The sequence below is a fragment of the Falco biarmicus genome, chromosome 8, assembly GCF_023638135.1.
Source record: "Falco biarmicus isolate bFalBia1 chromosome 8, bFalBia1.pri, whole genome shotgun sequence".
In the NCBI taxonomy this organism is placed as follows: domain Eukaryota; kingdom Metazoa; phylum Chordata; class Aves; order Falconiformes; family Falconidae; genus Falco; species Falco biarmicus.
The window spans coordinates 31,286,047-31,303,216 of record NC_079295.1 but is presented as its reverse complement, the minus strand read 5'-3'; the positions used below and the strand labels follow the sequence as shown (position 1 = coordinate 31,303,216).

At 41.0% G+C, this 17,170-nt stretch overlaps 1 protein-coding gene across 1 annotated transcript; it reads right to left on the bottom strand.

The window, feature by feature from the left end:
• Nucleotides 1–3,417: 3,417 nt before the first annotated feature.
• EAF2 (ELL associated factor 2) lies at nucleotides 3,418–17,159 on the bottom strand. The gene is made up of 6 exons (XM_056348560.1): nucleotides 16,967–17,159; nucleotides 14,255–14,349; nucleotides 13,444–13,580; nucleotides 12,539–12,684; nucleotides 8,729–8,995; nucleotides 3,418–4,262 (listed from the first exon to the last, which is right to left on the bottom strand). Exons 1-6 carry the CDS (start codon nucleotides 17,067–17,069, stop codon nucleotides 4,216–4,218), a joined length of 795 nt encoding a protein of 264 aa, XP_056204535.1. The 5' UTR covers nucleotides 17,070–17,159; the 3' UTR covers nucleotides 3,418–4,215.
• Between the last annotated feature and the right edge of the window lie 11 nt (nucleotides 17,160–17,170).

The following is a 17,170-nucleotide window of genomic DNA, read 5'->3' as shown; positions in this document are numbered from 1 at the left end:
AAACAATTCTTCTTAGAAATACTGTTGATCTGCTCTCAAGATGATTCACCGTCTGTTAGCACAGAAGTGACTTACTAAAGTCCTTCAATCTGAAAAATGGTTATTGCCTGCCTTCCTCCAAAATAAAAAACAAAGCTTATGCAAGTAAAACTGATCATATCAGGTTCCTTGACAATAAACTTCACAATGGGCTGTGCTCCAGCTTATGCTGATGTCATGACTTTGGTGAGCAGCTGTTTTCAGTAGTCCATGCCTAGGCATCAAAATAATTTTCAGCCATCATACAGGAAATAAGTACTTACCAAACAACTACAAAACACATGGACAGTATATCAAGTTTGATACTTATAAACTACAACTTCCTAAAGGCCCGTTACAGCATTAGGGGCAACGATCTCAAAGAGAGAATTACAGATAGACAGAAAACCCCAAGTAAATGGTGGTCCCAGTGTTAGTCATGGAATACAGCAATGCCAGGGCTGCCCTGAAGAGATCACCTCAGCCTCTCCACCTGCCCCAAGGCAGGGTTCATGGAAAACAAGAATATGACAGAGATCTTACAAAAATTGGAAGCTGCCAGGCAAGGTAGTTACAACTGGTAAGTGTACATAATCACCTTCTCAGGACTTAACAGGGGTTGAATACTGCAACCGTGAAGAGATAGTTACTCAACAAATTGTGCACATACCAGGTGCCATGCAGAGAGAAGGGCTCTGTGAAGGTGAGCTGTGGCTGCAGTGGTCCTTAGCACTGCAGTAGTCGGAAGACAAAAAATTTTTTTTGCTGGTTTTGGAAGATATATTTGATTTATTGATGTAAGTGATATGCAGATGTTCCTCAAATCCAAACTATATACAATAGTTTAATTATAATGTCACAATAAAATAAGTCTTCAAATGTATCTACTGCTTAGAGATACACACACACGCGCTTTAGATTTCTAGATGTAAAGTCAAAATAGCTGAAAGCAACAAGATAGAAGCAGATACATTTCAGAAGATTATTTTGAAAGAGGCACTCAGAGGTCATAGGAACAGTGGTCATAGGAACTTTGAGCAGTTGCTGATTTTATTCATTTCTAGTTAAGTTCACATCACAGGAATAAAACTGTTTTTCAAGGAGAAGAAAATAATTTTCCAATCAGGATCCAAAAAAACCCCAACAACTCCAAGATCAAAAAGATCAAAAAGACAACCTAATTTGGTTTCCTATTGCTAGAATAACTCCCTTATTTAGGCTTCTAAATCTCAATGCAACCACCTTCTCACTCCATTTGAGAACAGCCTGCAGTAGGAACAGGGGCCCAGCATCGCTCAGGACCCACAAACCAAGCCTTTGGGGAGGAAGTACCCTCAGCAAGTCCCAAATTACATCCAACCCAATCCCCTCTGTATGATGACAGGCCCAAGCAAGCTCTGTAGCTCACTTACCTGTGTTTGACACACAGAGGAGTCAGATCACATATATTTGGGCTGGGTATGGCATACAGAGCTTTTTTCCTTCGCACATTTAATGTTTATTATCTTTTCCCCATTACCTGTATAAGAACACTGTTCCTCTCCACTGTTCCATTATCTGTATAAGAACACTTAATACCCTGTCTTGATATTTAAAGAAGCCTTTCCTGAATTATTACAGCTGTGCATTTGACAGAATATATCCATCTATATCACATACTTATTTATACCGGGTAGTGCCTGACTGGCCACTAATCACTCTGTACTACATGCTGTACAAAAGCTTAGCGGAGACTCTTCCCATCTTAGAAAGCTTTCAACCCAAAGATCAAATCCTAAAGATAGAATAGGCTTAGTTACAGTCCTGAGACTCAGGAACTGGGAAATCTGCTTTACTCCCAGAGCTACATAAAAGCACCTGTATACACGTGAGTGAAATTATATACAAATACAGGTAGACCGTACTCAGCAGTTACTGTCGAAAAAGTGATTATAATCCATGAGTAAACACACTCTTCATGATTTAGACCCTGGCCTGATCAGCGCTTCCACACATCTGCTCACTCCCGTACACCCTGAATACACAGAAAAACCAGCAGCATTCTGGCTAAAATTAGAATTCAGCACTGGCCTAAAGGCAGGTTTTAATGCAGATAAACCACTGGGGACAGAGGGAAGGCAAAAAGAGGGCATTTCAGCTCAGAACACACCCCTTATCATGGGCCCCTTTCTATTTCGCACACAGAGCTCCTTAGTCCTAAGATTACCTGCAATATCTGAGCTCCTCACAGTGCCCTGGCAGACTTTGTTAGCAGCAGGTGCCAAGAACCAAGTACTCTGCAAGAGTTCCCACACCACAGCGATGATCCATCAGAGAACTCTGTGCCCTTTCACTTGAGACAGTTTCAAGTATCTTATGGAGGTTATTACCTAGCATCCTTCCTCAAGGTTTCTCATTAATCCTTTTCTTCTCAAAGACCTGTTCTCCCATAGTTATTAACTTGAGCTTCTCCCTTTGAGTATAAACAAGAAAATGTTTTGCTTTTTATGATACCAACTTCAGGAAGCTGAAAGACTAGCAAGCTGTTACCTGGTGCAGAGCATGGGCCAGTGCCGTAGTTCGGGGCACAGAGCACAAGGTGTGGAAGCATCAGAAAGCAGCATTTCCAATACCACATTTCTGCCTGGTGGTACCAACAAAGGTTCCTTTGTGAGGAGTAGACATGGTTTCGGCCTCAGTCTGTGTAGAGGTTAAGCATAGGCTGATACTTGCAGCACAGTTGAGAATAAGCTAGTCTAGTACCATCTGCTGTATACATTATGGTTTAGTGGTGGACTTGACAGTGTTTGGTTAACAGTTGAACTTGATCTTAAAGGTTTTTTCCAACCTAAATAATTCTATGATTTACTTAGCGTGCATTTTTTCACATCTACACATTCAGGGTTACATATAGGATTCAGTCCTCCCAGTTTAGATACAGAGCTGAGACTCAGTCCCTACAATATAGCACAGGAGACTTCTGTGCAAGACTGAACAGATTTCTCTCATTGAAATTCATCCTACACACAGTTGCTACTGCTGGTTACAAAACTCTTCAGTAGTAAACTACAGGATGAATTCTGGACTCCTACCTGCAGTTCTTCAGGTCTTGAAATATAATTTCAAATGAGGAAAAAAAATAAGACCTTTTCTTGTCTAACGCAATATCGCTAATGCAATGGCATTTGGATATAGTCTGTAACAAACAAACATCAGTACACTAGCACCACCATAAACTTTTGGCAAGCTCTTATTAGGGCTTGCCTCAATGCAGGCAAACACTTATGGGCTCCCCACCCCATCAGTGAGACTTATGAGCTACAGTTTCATTGCTTCCTACTTCTTTGCATGACCCTTTCACTGGGTAGATAGATAGAAAGTGGAACCCTTAACCAGTTAAAAAAGAATCATACACATGAAAATGATAAATATTGCTTTATTAAATTACTTTTATACTCCTACAAAGAAGTTTTCTGATTTCCGTTACAGAATTAAATGAAAGGAAATTCATTGCTGTCTCTGCAGTTATCTAAATTTAGATACAAAAAGGTTGTAAAAAGACCAGCCTATTCAAGTTACATAAAAAAAGGCAGAGAATAGACAAGTTCCCTTAGGAATCTTGAGGCTCAGAAATATAAAGTCCTACAATACAATGAAATTAAGAATTCAGCAATGTGTTGAACAATTGTAAACTGTAACTGCACTAGTGGACCACATTATTCAGCAGTTTCCTTAAAGGTATGAACTGTGAACTGAACAAAAAGTGTAGCTGACACAGCAGACCTCATTTAGTTGTTCTCCCTTTCACTCCCTCCAAGTAAAAGTTGTGAGATCAGCATTCAGCATTTAAACGATAGGAAGGAAACTTGCCTCCATAAATATCAGAAATTTCTCCATTCCATAACTATTTATATAAAGTAACTAGCTGTTACAAATCAGTTTCAAGTAAAACAGGTGGCTGAGGCAAACATAATCAAAATCAGATCACATACAATTTTACTGTAAATACAGTAATTTGAAAGATAAACACATAACCATAGCACTGACAGGATATCAATGCCGCTGTATTATAGACATGATGTGTCAGTAGAAAATTAGGATGTCTATTATCAAAATCGAGGACATTCATTCCAGTCTCTGGTAATCTAATCTTAGTGCAAAACAGATGCTAAGACATATTTAGCAAAAAAGGTGATACATTTAAGGCCAAAAAACTGTTCAGTCATCACTATCGCTTCCAGATTCGCTCAGCTGCAAGTCATTTCCTAGAAGAAAGAGTCATCGTGTTAGTCATTTTCAACGAAATACTTTTCTTTCAAGATATTCCCTCTCCCAATTAAAGGCTTACAAAAACTAATACCAAACAGGTCTGCAGGGTTGGACTCTATAATCTTTAAAAGGTCTTTTTGAACCCAAACTATTCTGTGATAAGAAAATAAATAGGTGTAGAACCAAATTCCCCAGTGACACAACCTTAGGAAGATCACTTTCCTACAATTTTAAAATCTTGGCAAGGAAGCCATTAGCTTATTAGCCACAGTGCATTTATTTAATATCACCAGATCACAGAAGACAACACCTAGCTATCTTTGCCACCCACATTTTCATGCTTCGTAAGTGGGAAAACTGCTGGTGAATGCAGTTTTCTGAAAAACAAGTTGTTGGTTTTTTTAACGCATCTGAATGCTACTCAGCTGTGCTTGAAAACAAAGTGGTGTCTCAATCAAGAAGAGCAGCTCTTTGATGTGCCATTTAAAGATGTATCAGTGACCTACTATTTCAAACAGGTTTTGGAACAAGTGAACAAACAAAACATCAAAAGAAATTTTACACAGCTCTTTAATTTGGTGGCTATATATGTTTCAAAATGGGGAAGTAAGAAGAAAGACTGTGTTGTACTTGCAATGGATGTCCATAAGCTTAGGGGGTGGGAGGGAGGGAATCTTTCCAGGATGACAGATAACTAACAAAAAATACAGTAGCACACTATACAGAATCTACATCTTATCCAGCAATTTCCCGCACATTAAGAATTTGTTCCAACTAGTATGCTTTTATTCACACCTCCCTTGCCAAACCGCCATTTAAAAAAAAGAATGTATCTCGGGTTATGCAGAAATGGCCTAAAAAGCAAAACAAAAAAACCCAAACAAACCAACCAACCACTGACACTGAGTAGGCACACTATTTTCACATGCCCTTTCCTCAGCTGCAGCACCATTCACAAATCACTTTTGCAGATGGGTAAAAAGTAACCTCAAGAGGGTAAACCCAACAAGACACACAGATTGGATCTTTTGTTATCAGGCATATAATTTCTGCCAGAACACTGAAGTCTTTAACATGGCTGCATCTAGCCTTCCTTTGTTTTCCACTATGTCATCACTAAAGCTTAGAAAGCGGTACATGATTTTCTGCAGCAAAACAGAAAACACTTTATATAAGACAAGAATAGTGAAGATGGCTGTTTCCAGCAATCTTTAGAGTACTACTGTAGCCAAATCTTTTCCAATCCTTTATATAGAGACAGCATGTACAGCTGTGTTATTTTAATATAAATTAAAAAGCAATTTTGAAAGAACAAAATAATTTGTCAATAATTATTCAGGACACTATATTATCCTAAGAAATAATATTTCAAGACAGAGAATGGTATTAGTAGATTAAAATCATACATTTATCACTCAAAGGAAAACTTAAAGTGAATTCTTAGAAATCCCAGCCCTGTTATGCACTACCTGCTTTAGGAGAGGACTGGGAGTATGAACAAGAAGATAACCTTCCAAAAAACTTTTGAAGACTGCAGGATAACTATTTCAACAAAGTTAACAGAAATTACACAAACCCTGTAACACCAGCCAAAAATACCAGTGCTTGTGAAAACCAGCAGATGGGAAAAGCAAGAACTCCAAGTTCCAGAGTCAGAAATAATGCATTAGGATTTACTTCAGGGAAAAGTTTCTGCCCCATTTTTATAGCCCTATCTCCAAAACCACCTTCAGAGATATGGCAAAATAACACAGACTGGAGTTAGTAGTTTTCAGATGGGTTTGGTGCAAGAACGGAAAGTTCATTTAAACTAAGACTCTGATCAAACTTCTAGACTCTGTTGTACTTATGAGGCAGCAATAAAGTGGGGAAAACTGTTGAATTTGGTTTTTCACAGTGCCAATTGCAATAGTAAGTAGGGAAATAGATTGCATTGCAAATTTCAACATTTCCTAAACTTTTACATTGACTATTCCGTTCAACTGAATTCTTGTGAGTTATAGGGGACAGGGAAACTCATAGGAGCGACCCGTGTTTCGCAGATCTTGGTGGTCACACCAACACCAAACTAATACAAGGGAAAATTATTTCATGACTAGCTGCTTGTACTAGCACTACGTATCAAAAGAAGTTGTCCTGAATACCACACACATAACACAAGGCCCCAGAATAGCCAACCTACGTTAAAGTAATTTTCCAAAGAAAAACCAGTGTAACACTTGCTTATGTCTACTTTCTGTTTAAAGCAACACATGATCAAGTATCTATAAAGAACAGATTCGTTAGCGCCACCATTTACAAACTTTCTTATAAGGCAAGTTGTGAATCTATACAATCATCTTCCGAAAGTAGAAAGGGGAAGAAGCAGTATTCTTGGAGTGAGGGGAAGTCCTGAGCCCCAGATTCCTGAAGAGGTAGACTATGTATATCTGACAGAAGTATTTGGTTGCCATGCTCTAGACACCACCTCCTGCGTTTTCCAATTTCCAAAGCCTCAGCTGTACGATTTCTACATGCAAGATGAAAGTCTGCTCTCTAAGCTTTCCCCCAGCCTTCTGCCTGCACACAGCAAGCCAAAGGAAAACTTCACTAATTACCCACTATGGCCCCGATTCTACAGAGGTGCACAAAACTAGTCACACACATGAGCAGTTAAACCTCAAAAACAGGATTAGACAAGCCAACAGCTTGTGCTAACATTTGTTGATTCAATATTTTGTTTTTGTAAAACATTTTTTGAGATGGAAGAAATGACTGTACAGGACCCCGACTGAGAACTCTTGCCATTCAAGCTAGAACCATGTGCTATCCATTTAGTTTCTCCAGGTTTCACTCTCCGGCCAAATTCACTCAGCAAGGGAGCTAGAGAAATGCATTCTACTTGAAAGTAACTGTTTTAATCTTTGACTAGTTGAAGTGTATTTTAAGTGTTAACCACACTGGAAGTGGCAGACAGAATTGTTTTAAGCAGTAAATAGATCTCTAACCATAACAGCAGTAAATGGGGTTAAGTTAAAGATCTAGGCAAGCTCAGATAGTGAAGCCCAAGGCTTGATGCTACCTATAGAGGTTCTACCTGTCAACATGGCTCTTGAGCACCATCAAGCCACCAACCTTCTCTGTAACAGTTTTGATGTTGTCATGTCTTAAGCAGCGTTTTTGCACTCTGACTGTTTGAACTGGTGGACTTGGCGACCTCTACTTGTAAGCATATTTCTTAGTGGAAGCTTTGCCAGCTGGGATTCTGTCACTGGGGATAGAGCTTAACCTTGTTTTCGTAACAGTTTTATTTAAAGCATGAAGAACGGGAAATCCCATTTGTGAACAAGGACTGAAATAAGTGGCACACTCTAAAGATACGCAGATTATAAACATGAAGACATTGTTCTCTACCATGACAGTAAAATGAAAGCAGCATTTAGTCCTGCACACAGTCACAGGACTTTTCAGTCTGATCTTATCTGTTAATGCCATATATAAATAACCAGCACAGATATTTAATTGAGTATTTAAATACTAGCTACAAAAAAAACCCAAAACACATCCAAACCTGTTCATGTTATCCATTAAGTATTGAAATAAGAGTAGATCTGCCAGAGTCTAAAATTTCAGCGTAACAAGTTTACATATAAATGATAAACCTGGAAGATCTCAGGCTGCAAACCAGGGTTGATGGGAATCTCTTCAAACCAAGAGCCCGCAGCTAAGCATCTAATTAAAAACATCATCATTTCTGAAGAGTCACCATAGCTGAATATTCACTTCTATTTCTGAATACTCCTGCTTTTTAGGTGGCAAAGTTAAGGTTCTCTACCTAGTGGGATTTTTTTTCTGTCCAAACTCTCCTTTTTTGAATACACTGAGCACTCAGTTCCAGGTGGTGCAGCAACCACTTCTTGGACAACACCACAGCTACTCTCCCATTTACATTTTTACTTGCCTGAATGGGTAGGATAAGATAGTATCACCTGAATGCAAATCGCCTCCTTCCTTATGTGCAAAGGACAGTTTTGCCATGCTGTCCAGTGGAGCAGTGCCATGAATAATAGTAGCTGAAGTAGCTAAGAATGCTCCACCTCTTCTGTAATTCAGAGTATTGTGAGTAGTATCTTTCCCATAGCTCTGCCCAAGAAATTATAAGCATATGTTTTGGGAGTGCCCTGGTAGTTCAAGTATTTTCAATATAAAATTGCTGTTCTCCAGTCCCAATGTATATAACTGGGAAGAAGCCAGAAGACCTTAGGAAATATTTTCAACTGCATCAGCTTTAATTTAATACCTCTGGGGACCAAGAACCTTCTAGCCCAGTGTCTAATTCAGACCGCTGCTGAACAATCAAACCCTAGCATCACTTCCCACAGTTTTAATTATAACAGAGACATACTTAAAAACAATATGGTTTCCTTTCAGAATCTTGATGTCTGGAATTGTGCACTAAGAAAAGAACAGCTTTTGTACTTACGTAGTGTATTCATCATATGACCACTGCTCTCTTGGGATCTGTTATGACTGGCATCTTTGTCAGGGACAGCCTGTTGTGGTATGGCAGACACAGTAGGCTGCGGCTGCAAATACGGCATTGACATAGGAAGAGAGGGCTTCGTTTCCTCATCTTCAGAATCACTAGAACTATTTTCACTACTTGATGAAGAGGACGAAGAACTTTTAGAGTCAGATGAACTGTCAGAGCTACTCAGCTGGTCCATGATACTGGCTTCTGCTTTTAGCTCTGCAAACAACATGATTTGTTTCTCAGTTAACATTCATCGTAATTGAAATGTAAGGGGGGAGCGGGGGGAAACATAAAAAAGAAAAATCAACAACTGAAATCTGGTACACGCATTATAGCAACTAAAAAACCCAAACCAAAGCCACCAACTCTCCAGACAAACAAAAGGGCACAAGCAAACATCCAGCCTGTCATGTGGTTTTCTTCTCTTATAGCCTGGGCACTTTCTCCCTTTCAAGCCAAGTGTTAGAATAAGCGTGACTGCAAACCCAAATGCTAACCCCACATTCCACAGGGCAGCGCATCTCACATAGTCTTTAATTTCTGCAACTAACAAATCATCTGTATTTGCCTTAGCCCCCCAAAGATGCTTTTCACTGACTAAAATCTGCAGTTGCAATCACAGAGATAAGTTAGTTGTAAGATGTCTGCAGCTGCAGCCAAGACGCCTCCCAGCAGTTCAGTGTTACCATCAATACAGTTGTTTGGACTATGTGACATTTTGCTCAAAACCAAGTTAAGCATGAAGAATATGCAAAGGAACCATCCAGTTTACTACTGGGAAGATTTCACCAAATTATTGTTCTCTTTATAGATCTCTTTAAAAAGACTAGAACAACATGAGCTAGACAATAAATACTGGAAATTAACAGATCAAATTGACTCAACCAACTTGCATTTTTGATGAAATAACTCACCTGGCTACAATAATATTTAGGAGAGTGTGACTAAATACAACATCTACACAGTGTGCAATCGTGATATATACTAGCCGAAGTACAACAGAAGAGATTAAGTTTTGCAGAAAGAGCACACATAATAATTGTAAAAAGCATCTACTGATGCAAGAAGTCCGAAACAGACGGATGGAGATTTTATACAGCTACTTGAGGAGTTACCCAGAGTACACAAGTTCATCGTTAAACGAGATTGTAACTACCCAGCCATTTGTTAAGATGGTCTTAGAAGCACTTGGAATACTTCAGGACGAGCTTTGATGTACCACATATAAAAAGCAGAGTAGTTCATCTTACTTCAAATTTACCCAATACAGAAGAAGAGGTTGAGGATGAAAGTCACTGTGATGCAAGACAGCTCAGAGCTTAATCAAGAGAAGGGACAACAAAAGAATAAGCTTCAACACAAACTTGTATGAAGCCTTCCAATTCCGAGTTATCAAAGCCCACTCTAAAGAAAAATTACTTAGGCCAGTAAGCCTTATCAAAGGCCAGTCTAAAGGAAAACTGTGTTCAGGAAAAATGGCACCTGGAATAGTGCAGCAACGGCTACAAGGACAAACTAACCCAATGCAAAGGAAGAACAGAAAGCACAATGCAAGTCCATACTGGCTGACTCAAACATAAAGAAAGAAAAGGCAAGGAGGGGAATAAATGGAAATATGCTCCATATACATCCAAGGACATGTATAAGAAAACAGCGTAAGGACAAAAAAGAATACAGAAAAGCTAAGGCAAAAATTAGGATGTAGCTAGCAGAACAATCGAGAAAACATTTCAAAATTAAAGAGAAGAAAGGCCGAAGAAACAACTGATCTACCACACATCTGGAGCTGTAAACTAACAGAAAGATACCGCTCAAGTCCTACGCATTTAATTCTACTTCCTCCATGCTCTCACCAATGTCTAATAAGAAAAATTTTTAGTGGAAGGCTAATACCAAAAACTAAGGAATAAGACTTCTGCCTTGAATTTTGACAGAATTTATCTGACAGAATTCAAATTAAGTATTTTCAAACAGTGAAAGAAGGGTTGTATGCATACTAGAGGACAAAGGTACAGTGATCTCCCCCCACCCAAGAAAACAAAGTTAGTAGCAAGTTCAAGGTAGTGACAGGAATAGTCAGTTACACAGCCACGGGATGAAGAATGATTAAGTAGGCAACATATCTGAATAGTCTTTGACTTACAGTGGATCACTACACACAGTTCTACCACACCATGCTGTTGTGGAAATGACAAGCATTACACTGGGACATGATAATATTTGGTCTTTGTGCATAAAGATTAATAGTGCCTGTAAGACAGCCTTCTTGTTCAACTCAGCACTGATAAAACCTTACCTGAAAATAGTAAATCTATTTAGGCACTATATTTCAGGAAGTTTTTGGACTCATAAGACAGTTAAAGGATTGTGACAATGAATCAGGGATCTAGAAAACTTAACTTCTAAGGAAAGGCTGAATCAGCTGGCATCATTTCACATGAAAAATGGGAAAAACATAGCAGCTTCCGAGTACATGAAGGACGCTAAAAAGCAGCAGAATAATCTGGTCTATACTTGCATGATCAATATGAAAGTAGTAACGGGCTTGCTGTCAGATTATTTATTAGGAAGAACCTGAACAGTGAGGAAAGCAAAGCCCTGGAACAGATTGCCAGAGAGAACACAGGATCTGTCACTGGAAGGCTTTAAAAACAGGTTTAAAAATTACATCAGAAATCTGACTTTAGGACAGAAAGATGGATTAGATGACTTTAAAAGGTCCCTACAATCCCTATTTGTCAATTATTCTGCATTCTTTAATAGTACTCAAAATTGGACTGGCATGACACAAGAGTTTGAATACATGTTGGCAGCCACTTTGGTGGCCTGCAACATGTTTGACACGCCACTCCCCCCAAAACAACTGACCACTAAGAAAAAGCACAATTTTATTCTACTCACTCAAGTACTCCTTCCTCTTTGAAACCTTATATGTATCCTAACCCTGTTCTGTAGTATAGATTTCTGCTCAGAGTTTAAGACCAAAATGGAAAAAAAAAAACCACAAACCACCTTCATAATGACACATCTGAAAAAAAAAAAAATTCTGTTTAAAGGAATTCAGAACATCTTGGGAGGCAGATGTCAATTCCAGTCAATGAAACTGCCACCTGTCAGCATTTCTGTAGCAAGTAATTACCACCTGCCATCTTCCTTGTCCTCCAAAAGGAAATAAGGCCTCCTATTAAGTGAAATATGAGTGTTTCATCAAACCAGAGTCCCTCAAGAATACAGCACATAGCACTGTTCAAGGATTGATTTATGCAGGTTTTGAGCCATCTTTTTCATTGGAACCTCATCTTTCACAAGGTCTTATGCAGTAATTTAAAATGTATTCCGAGTTGTAAATCACTGTAACCTATACGTTTGCTGAGTGCAGGGAAAGAATGAGAAGCAGTGACAAAATGGAAGGGACTCGGTTCCAGTGCCACAATACAACCAGCTATACACTCGATTAAAATAGCAGCAGAAGACAGAACCGAAGAGAGAGCAGCAAGATCCTTGGCATTATAAAACCTGACGGTCCATCTGATTTTTTTACCCTAGCAAGTTTGAAATACTGCTTTATTACCACTTGAGCCAGAGTGTTCACCTTCATATCAGGGTAAAGTGCTTACATAATTAGCTTCTAGTGTGAATCTCAAATTAAAAACAAAAACAAACAAAAAAACCCCATACACAAACAAAAACTCTTGGCTCTCAAAACTAATTGCTAGTTAAGAGCAAAGTTTCTGAAATTTATGTGCCAGCAGAGCTTACCTCGTTCAATATCGTCCATAGGAGAAGATGGAAACATCTTTTCTTTTGGTGGAGAATTTTTAACGTTGTTTGGAATCTTACTTGCATTTCGCATTTGTTGCTGTTGCTGCTCTAAGCGAGACTGGACTTTACTGCTTCCTTCAGCTCTGTGTGTAAAGGCAAAAGACTTTGAATTAATAGAAGACAAGATGCAAGGAAAAAGGCAAGAATACAGGGGAGTTAACACCTTAATTTATAGAATTATTTATCATGCCTTTCTAAATAGCATAATTAAATTTCTAGGTATGTTATTATATTGGCATATAATTATATATCGATATATGAAAATTTGTTTTTTAATACAGTGCTAATAACTTTATAACCCTTTGCCAGTTGATTTGTTTTAATACCTGGCTGCCCAGGATCACTTCATAAGAATCCCACTGGAAATTACTTACATGGAATCAGCAGTAGAAAAAAAAAAATTCAAAATTTGTTATGAGAAAAACAAGCCATTAATATTGCTGAAACATGTCACAAAATTTATTTTTTTACTTTTCTCATTGAGGAGTCAGAAGACAGTAGGCAAGCTACCTTCCAAACAGATATTTTTTTCCCCATCTGAACTCATCAGAAAATAGTTACCATTTCTTTCAACCACATGACAGGTTTTACTTAAAAAAAAAACACCAAAAAAACCCACACACCAAAATTCCCATTTCTTCCACCAGTCAAGACTCGAAAGCTGTGAAGTCAGTGTGCTGAGAAAGCAGGCTTTTCACCCTAGCGAACAAGGCCAAGTACTTTCTAAAAATTATGTTTCACCAAAAATAGTAATGGGTAGTTACGGATCTCAATTTAGACGCCTTAACAAATTGATTTTCACAATGAGTAAAGCACACTTGTTTCTCCTGTAAATCACCCACCTGGTTTTTTTCACAGTGATGTTGCTACTAAGTTTCTCCAGGCGACATTCTCCAGTGTCATGGTTGATAATTAAGATACATTCTTTTAGGTAAGGTTTCTTTGAGCCCTTGAACACAGTCACTGGTGGAGTTGAGCCCTATTAAATTAGAAGTCCAGTGTTACTCCTGTAGTCTTTTTCCCCCCCCTTCCCTAGAAACAGCAACAACACAGTGATGACAACTTCTCTACAAGTGATCATCTCTAGCCTCTAAAAGTTATCAGTTAATTCAAGTTAGATTCACAGTAACCATGACCAAAAGCAGCTGGTGTCTGAGTGCAACAGGATTTCACCCAGCTTAGCTTAGTTTGAAAATTATTAAGCTTATTTCCCAATGAGAGCCTGCTCACTGTAGGACTCCTTTTACCAAAAGGGGTTTCAGTTACCATATCAGTAGAGCAGTAAAGTGTGGCAGGTAGTAAATTTTCCCTTTCCAGTCTTTCCTGCTTTAGAACTGCACTAGAGCAGTAAATACCAAGGGGAAATTTGCACTGCCAACACACACACGAAGCTTTTCTGTGTACGCAACACTCCTGGATCATCCTACAGCATATTTCCAATGTGGTGAATACACTTAAAGTTATAGAGCAGCTGTTTAACCTTTAGGTCTTTTGTAATTTTATGTGCTTAGAGCAATTGTTTTTCTACTCTAAAAATCACAAGCAGCTCTGAAAAAGTACTGTAACTTCATATCCTTCTGTAACCAGTATGCAAGTATGACAACAAAATAAGTAATTTCCTTAGGCCAAACACTCTTCAGCCACTTCACTCACCTCAATATTAGGCAGTGTTATTGTCACCTGTTCACCTTTGCCAACTTCAAGGTCTCCTTCACAGGACATATCAATGGACGCAGGCTTAAAGTCATCTAAATATAAAATCAAACTGGATTATTTAGAGGCTTTTCAGGAATCTTATAAATGTAGACACCTTTTAATTGCAGTTGGAGACTATTAAGTTAAAGCCTTTTTTGCTAGTGTAACACTTGGTATTCCCATGAGCAGATTATTCCATAAGTCCGTAGAATTAAAAGACGATGGTTTTCTCAAGAATCAGTATAAACTTTAAAATGTTTTGGTTAACATCAGAAAACGCTCTTAGGTTTTAATGAATAAAAAGGCTGAACAAGTTGTGTTACATTTCAAAAGACAAATCCTCACCTAACTACTTTCAGACAAATCAACAAATAGTTCTTGAAAATGTTGATCCCAAACATGGGCGATGTAGACAAGTGACTAAAAATGCAGAGAACGTCAGTCCTCAGTATCCATTTCCGTATCCATTTCTGATTTTACTATAACATGCAAATCAGAAACTGACCAAAGCTTGAGTTTCAGTATATTTATTTTTGTCAAAAGTGAAATTACTTCCCAATTAAATATTAATTTCCTCTTTCTTTTTCAACACCTGAAGTATTAATTAGAAGAAGTTTTAAACAAAAGAAGGTATCAATTTCTGGTCCCTTTCAAAAATCTGAGACATTGAAAATGAGCATGTGTTCAGGCATTAGCACTGCAGCCACGTAACATACCATCATCTATGAAATATTATTTCCACCACAAATGAATGAGGAAGGGCTACAGGGCTGAAAGGCCTGCTGGCACAGATCTAGGGAGATAGGACAGCATCAAAACGCTCTGCAAGGCACGTGGTAGAGGGCTTGAACCCATGGTTCCAGCAAACGCAGGCACATGGCCAGCCTGACACCCCGGGGATGTCCGGTGCCCTGCCTCACATGCTGTGGAGAGACACCCTGTTGCAGCCGAAGAGAGGCATGGAGGGACCAGGCACGTAAAGGGGACCCACTAGCTGGCACACTCCCCTGCCTCACAACCTGCTGGTCACAGGCACAGCACTCTGTTATGGCTGGGGAGCTTCCCAGTTCAATAACTGCCCACAGGCCACAGGCCAGGCAGCACAGACCACAGCTGGGAACCGTGGCTCCAGCCTGCACACCGACCAGGCAAGAAAACCGAGCTTCAAGAGCTGGTGGGCAGGACTATGCACGCAGCAGAAGGCTTTGCACTAAGACTCAGGTAACAGCCCCTGCTAACCTCGTTTACGGGAAAAATCCCACACATAGTCTTACAGGGATAAGTGTACAATAGTTCCAAAGTTTCTCACCCAATTAGAGAATGTTTGCTTTAATATATGGCCACTGCATTGTTAATACTTCAGAAAATTAAGATACTTATTCCGGTGTCCATAAACAGATTTCTGATCTTAACTTTTAACCAGCAGATGTCTTCCCCTTTACTCATTCGTTAACAAAAAATTCAGGTGTTGGAGGATATTTTTGGATGGGCACTTGACAGAACTGATTGAACACGCCAGTTTCTAAGTCTCATTTGTTGGAAAGGAAGAGAGATTTCCAAACAGATTTCAGAATAAATCATCAAATTGCAGGAGTCGGCAAGAAATCATAAGGGTAGGAGGTAACTAGACGTGGTTTTTAGTCCTCTTTAAAATTAGGGTAAATTTCAAGTTACAGCATTTGTTTAATTCCATTTATAGCTTTTGCTTGCTCCCTCCCACAGTTGCAGACAATCCCTACCAAGTGCCGTGCCATTTGCTCACGGAAGGCACTTTACCCATCCCGCTGCACTGCGCGAAAGCATATGGGCCATTCTCCAGAGAACCTACGTGAGAGCGAATCTTGGGGATCGGTCTATAAATAATGAGACATCAAAACCAGAAGCAGCAGTCCTAAATTACCAGAACTATAATCCTGAGAGCATTTGTTTCCTAGCTACCCTCAGAATCTTTGAGCACACACCTCTCTAGATAGTAATTATGTACTCAGGGAGGGTGCACTCACTTTGTGATTAATACTGCCTGTAACCTTTGATTGCTGAATGGTACTTCTAAAAACTAAGCACGAGAGCACAAACCCGGAGGCTGAGCCCGGCTCGGTTTTCAGCAGAACCGCACCGAGACGCTGCTGGGGGCGCAGGGGATGTACAGAGGGACGTTCGTGCCTAGCGCGGGCAGCGCCGGGACGCAGCGGCCGCGCACCCCGTCGGCAAGCGGCGCTGGGCAGCGGCCGGAGCACGGCTCGCAGCGCCCCAGCCACGGGGGCTCGGCCCCCCGGCGCGCCCCGCCACCCCGGGCCGAGGCCGACCAACCCGCCTCGGCTCCCCGGGCCCCGCCGGTGCAGCCGGCCGGTGTTTCAGCGCCCAGCGGGCTGCCGGTGCGACCTGCCTACCGCACACGGGCAGCGCTTCGGCGTCCGCCCAGGCGGGGGGGCCCGCGCCCGGCCACGACGCACGCCGGCCCCGCGGCGGCTCTGCCACGCCGCCCTTCTCCGCCTCCAGCGCCCGGCCGCCGGCCGCACCGCGCCCGCCCTCGCACCGCTGCCCGCCCGGGCCGCTCCGACCCGCCCGCGGCTCCCGGGCCTGCGAGCCGGGCCGCGGCACCTGCCCAGCCAGCCTCCCCGCCCCGCGGCGCGGCGCGCCCCTGGGGGGCTGCCCCGGCCCCGCGCTCACAGCGGACGGTGTGGAAGGCGCAGCGCGGCTGCTTCTCGAAAGTCTCGCCCAGCTTCAGCACCCGCTCCTTGGGGTCGAAAAGCGAGGGGACCGTCCCGTTCATCGCGGCGCCTCAGACCGCGCCTCAAACCATGGCGAGCCCGGGCGGCCCCCGCCACTGCCGCCGCCGCCGCCGAACATCCCTCGCACCGCCCGGGCACGCCC

Bases quoted from the DNA above. Each gene is read 5' to 3' on its own strand.
- EAF2 (XM_056348560.1), bottom strand. From the start codon at position 17,069: ATGAACGGGACGGTCCCCTCGCTTTTCGACCCCAAGGAGCGGGTGCTG. The intron at 14,350-16,966 runs GTGAGCGCGGGG...TTTTATATTTAG, and splicing joins CGCCTTCCACACCGTCCGCT to ATGACTTTAAGCCTGCGTCC. The intron at 8,996-12,538 runs GTAAGCTCTGCT...TGTTGTTTGCAG, and splicing joins TATGGACGATATTGAACGAG to AGCTAAAAGCAGAAGCCAGT.